At 42.4% G+C, this 4,735-nt stretch overlaps 1 protein-coding gene across 2 annotated transcripts in view; it reads right to left on the bottom strand.

Annotated features, from left to right (window-relative positions):
* Window positions 1-4,735, bottom strand: part of VWA3A (von Willebrand factor A domain containing 3A) — a 67,998-nt gene that overhangs the window by 5,185 nt on the left and 58,078 nt on the right. For both annotated transcript variants that reach the window (XM_025207017.1, XM_025207018.1), the window contains exons 30-32: window positions 2,054-2,205; window positions 804-930; window positions 80-177 (exon numbers count right to left, since the gene is read on the bottom strand). In XM_025207017.1, the coding sequence (XP_025062802.1) occupies window positions 80-177; window positions 804-930; window positions 2,054-2,205 (377 nt within the window). The remainder of the gene's footprint in view (window positions 1-79; window positions 178-803; window positions 931-2,053; window positions 2,206-4,735) is intronic.

Here is a 4,735-nt window from a genome sequence, read left to right as displayed (position 1 = left end):
TATTTCTAACAACCCTTTTTGTGGCTGTTTTTATGAAAGACAAACACTGTTTATCAAAAGATCCTTGATACTCACGCACCTAAAGGATTTTGCCTGTATTAAAAAACTTCTGGCTTTTGCTACTTCTTGAGCAAGTTTCTTTAAATCATCTCCTTCAAAGAAAGGAAATACTGGATCCTAAAAAACAAATTAAAATATTGTAACTTTATTCTGCAGCTATTGCTTACTATTTTAGACAGAAAATAAATAATTGGATCAAAAAGCTGAACTTCCCCATGGTTATTGCAGACAGATGAGATCCCGTGTTTATGCAGAGAGAGAACACATTCATCTGTAAATTCTGCTTGAGATGGCTCTTTTCTTTTGCAGTAGTACATATAGGCTGCAAATCAAACCGGGGCCCAGTGGGCCAAGTACTGCGCATGTATACTGTAATGATAATCTCTGCCCCAGGCACCTGACAGTAAAGGGGCATAAAACAGACGAAACAAATAGATGGTGGTGGCAGAGAATAACTATACCTGGTAAACCTGAGGTCTACTCAGATCCAGATCTCAGGTCCAAAACCCATTTCCACATTTTGTTACAACTTTATGTTCCTTTCCTGGTTTCATTCACCTCACCAGTGTAGCCAGGAGATGCGGAATAGCCAGACTAATTTTTTTCTTCTTTGGATCCCAAATATATTCCCTGCGCTCCCCCTCCAAGTGATTAAAATAACCTCCTTTTTAAAAGGAGGTATTTTAATGATGGTAGAGAACATACATTGCAAGGAGCAACACAATAGAAATTGTGGAACATACATCTTCATCATCAAACCCTTCTGTCAACATCCGGTGTGCTGCTAACTGCCCATCCACATCTCCAATGCAACGATGGTAGCGACCGCCTGTGTGCGAGGCTAGTTTCTTCAGAAATTCATTAGCTCCCCTGTTAACAATAAAGTAGTTGGTTACCTATAATAGTCACTAGAGAAACATCAGTAGAGCTTAAATTTTAGGGACCCATGTATTTCCAGGCATGCAATTTGACAAGTATGATTATAAATACCTATGTCATTTCTAGAATCTTCTTCAGCTATAGGGGATAAATAATTATAATTATTCATCACAGCCTCCAACAGCTGGTTTCTTTTGATTACAGCTCAAGGTAACAACATAACAATAGAGCTAAAACAACATAACAACTATAACTAGGTAACAACATAACAACAGAGCTAAAATAAAGATTGGAATCCAGACTTGGAAGGAAAAGTAGCATTGTTTTTATGTACTGAAAAGAATTACAGGTCTGCCAAATAACTTACAACTGCCAACAAATAAGTTATTTCACAAGTCTGTATCCCTTGGCAGCATCTTCAGATGTAAACTACCATATTTACTCACATACCATACACATTTCCCCCCCAAGAAATCATCCCTCTCGAGCAGGGAAACTAATTTTCTTCACCAAAACTTCACAAAATAGAGGCATAGAGGTACAAAGACGCTATGCTACAAGACGGCTGTCAGCTTCTCTATCCAAGCCAGGAAGCAGGGGGAAGCACAGACCAGCATAAATACAGCTGCCCTCCAACTGGCGCTAGTTTTTGGCAAGTGTTATCCTACAACAAGGGTATGGGGGAGATGTAGCAATGTAGTGGGTGCATTCCAGAAACAAGGTACATGTCTTATTTGAGGGTATGTGAGAAAATGTGGTATACTTCCACTGAACTATCACAACTTACTCAAATTAAAGAGCTGAACCTAAAAGTCCCTACAATTAAGGAAAGTTTCTAACAACACAAGGTAGGATATAGATTCAGTCTTATAGCAAGCGTCAGAAAATTGATATTAAAAATGAAATCTGTGTCCTGTTGGTAATTTGTAGTATAAATCAGACTTGCTTTATTCACATATACAACCAATTATCTGAATCTGTAAATTAAGGTGAATCTTGCCTTGCAAATCACCACAATAAGAATGCTACATTTAGAGAATTTCAGAAAAAGGAAAATGGGACTAAATTATACCTTGATTAGTAATTTTATACTTTTCTCAAAAGTTAAACATACCTGTCTGCACAGTTAAAAGAAATTGTGTGGATTTTGATCGTTTGTTTCTTCCTAAGCTTTTCGATCTCTTTTAGAATGAGACTGCAACTGGTATCTGGTTTGCCATCAGTCAGAACATACAGTGCTTCTACATCTTGAAAACTGAAAGCTTTCTGAAAAGCAAGAAATGAACTTAAAACACCAAGATATTTAAGACACTTTGAAAACATCATAACTGGGCGCATCTACACATGCAATTAATTTGAAGCAATAAACTTTGTAACTTATTTCTCTGGAGTTTATTGCTCCTGGGCACGCCATCTGAATGTGCGCCTGGGACTGCCTCGTGCAGACCTGGGTCAGAGCAGCCCCAGCTGGCAGAGGGCCCTGGGGGTCAGCCTGCCAGCCCAGGGCTGCTTCCCCCTCCTCAATGTGCTGCGGAGGGGCTGGCTAGGGAAGCCCCCACACTGAAGCACCCTTGTACCCCAGGCAACGAGAGCAGCATCTACACATGTGCTGCTGTGAAGTAAAAAACTCCCCAGCAGATACTACTTGTATTTACAAGTACTACCCTGTTGTGGAGTTATTTAGTTTACTCCAGCCTAATACGGGGTGCAGCGTAGACAAGTGATGTTTACTGTGGGGCTAATTAGTCTACTTCATAGTAAACTTCTCACATAGATGTGCCCACTGAGAGTAAAAATGCTGCTCAAATCATGTTATACTTATAGCAGCTATACTTATGTCGCATGGCATTTAAAGTACAGGAAAATGTCAATACTACATGAGAAAGTATAGCTTAACTCTTGTTTAGATCAGTGGTTCTCAACCTTTTTAGACGCAGCAACTTTTTTGAATGTGGCAGCACCCCTGGTTAAGATCACTGTTGCTCTGTACAGGCACTGCTGCTGCATCGCATACACAGGCAGACTGGGAAGGGTTGCTCTCCTACATCATTAGGGTTCTTCGATAAATCTAAAGCAGGCAGGAGAGCCAGCTCATGCTGCAGCCCTTCCTGGCCTTGCCCTGCAGGGTGTCTCCTGAAACAGAGGGCAGCATGGCAGGTAGAACTGTCTCACATGCCTGTTTCTCAGAGAAGCATGGTGGGAACCAGATCAGGAAGGGCTGCAGCACAAGCAGGTGCCATGCTTTGGCATGGGGCCCAATCAGGGTATGCAGGGCTGGGGCAGCATGGGGCCCAATCCAGGCATATAGGTCTGGGGCAGCTTGGGGCCTGATTCAGCATGTGGAGATGAGGCAGCACGGAGCAGCATGGGGCCTGTTCTGGGCATGTGGGGCCTGATCCAGGCAGGTGGGGGCCAGAGTGGCACAGGGCCTGATCCAGGTGTGCAGGAACTGACTCCCACACAGGATTGGCCCCAGGCCACTCATCCCACTTGTGGGGTTGAAAGGTTGAGCACCACTTACATAAGGCAAGAAATTCAGGGCAAAGATAACCTTCAGTCCATAATGCACTTAGAAAGAAGTGGGGCAAATCCTGGAGGTGGCACCCCATATGTGGAGATCCCTTTTTGTGGGAGGTGTCTGGTCATGAAGAGCATGCTGTGTGAATGAGGCCTCAGGCCATTTGGTGTCACCAGCAATGGCACCTCTTGCTCCTTATATTTATGCCTCTATCCTCAGAGGTTGCTTCCTTGAATTAGATTACGTAAGCACGTCTGTTGGGCTGCTTTAGGGAGTAGATGACTTCAGCTGGGCTTCTAGGTCATGCTGAGTTCAAAAGAACATGCCCATTTGAACATGGCAGCTGTTCCAATTCCCATGGGCTCTTCTACACCAAAAAAATTTTGTATTGGGACCACATTAAAAAAGTTGAAGTGTGCAAATTTTCCTTAAAAGATACAAATTTGAGAGGAGCAATGTCACCTTCCACTTGAACCATTCCAGCATTCATGGGTTACCGGAAAGCTAGACATGATAATACAAAATTATTTGGAGTTAGGAGTCACTCCTTCAGTTAGAAGTCACTATCTGATTTGTTTTCTGGATATAATACAAGGTCTAAATTCTGTAGTCTTTAGGTGACTCCTTTTTGATCCACTAATTTTAATTCATCAGTCCTAGATAATCTCTCACAAGTGGGGAACTGCAATGATAATTCCAGAAAGGAAACAAAAATGTACAGTTCAAGGGATTGTCTATACTGATACATGCTTCCCACTTACTTAAAGTCTTCAAATGGAAACAGTAAGCATGTGTGTGGAAAAAGGTATTAAAGGGGCTCTGACAGAGGCACATTTTATGGCTTCAGGTCCTACTGTTTGGGTCTGCAGGGAAGCAAGAATATGGCACCTTCTCTGGAAGAACCCGCTTGGCCCTTACCCTGCATGCATATTCACAGTTGTGAATATATGGGCTTCCATTTGGAGGAATTAGTTTCTGGTAAGTTACCCTCCTGCCTCTGGTAAGTTACCCTCCTGCCAACAGGTTTTTGGTTGCAACTTCGTTCATCTAAGGACCTAGGCAGGCAAGGTTCTTTGGGTAGATGTGATATCTTTTATTAGACCAACTGAGTAGTTGGAAAAAAGTTCTTAGCAAACTTTCGGGGGCAATCGCCCTTCTTCAGACATAAGGAGTCTCTGCTGTTCTGAGACTCCAAGGAAAGAGAAGCTAAAAGTGTGGTAGGATGTCAGTGAGAATGTAAAGGGGTAGAAATTAGGAAAACAAAAGGTAAAGCAGGAA

This window comes from Alligator sinensis, unplaced genomic scaffold (assembly GCF_000455745.1).
Source record: "Alligator sinensis unplaced genomic scaffold, ASM45574v1 scaffold330_1, whole genome shotgun sequence".
In the NCBI taxonomy this organism is placed as follows: domain Eukaryota; kingdom Metazoa; phylum Chordata; order Crocodylia; family Alligatoridae; genus Alligator; species Alligator sinensis.
The sequence above is the reverse complement of the archived record's forward strand: the minus strand, read 5'-3'. Positions and strand labels throughout refer to the sequence as shown.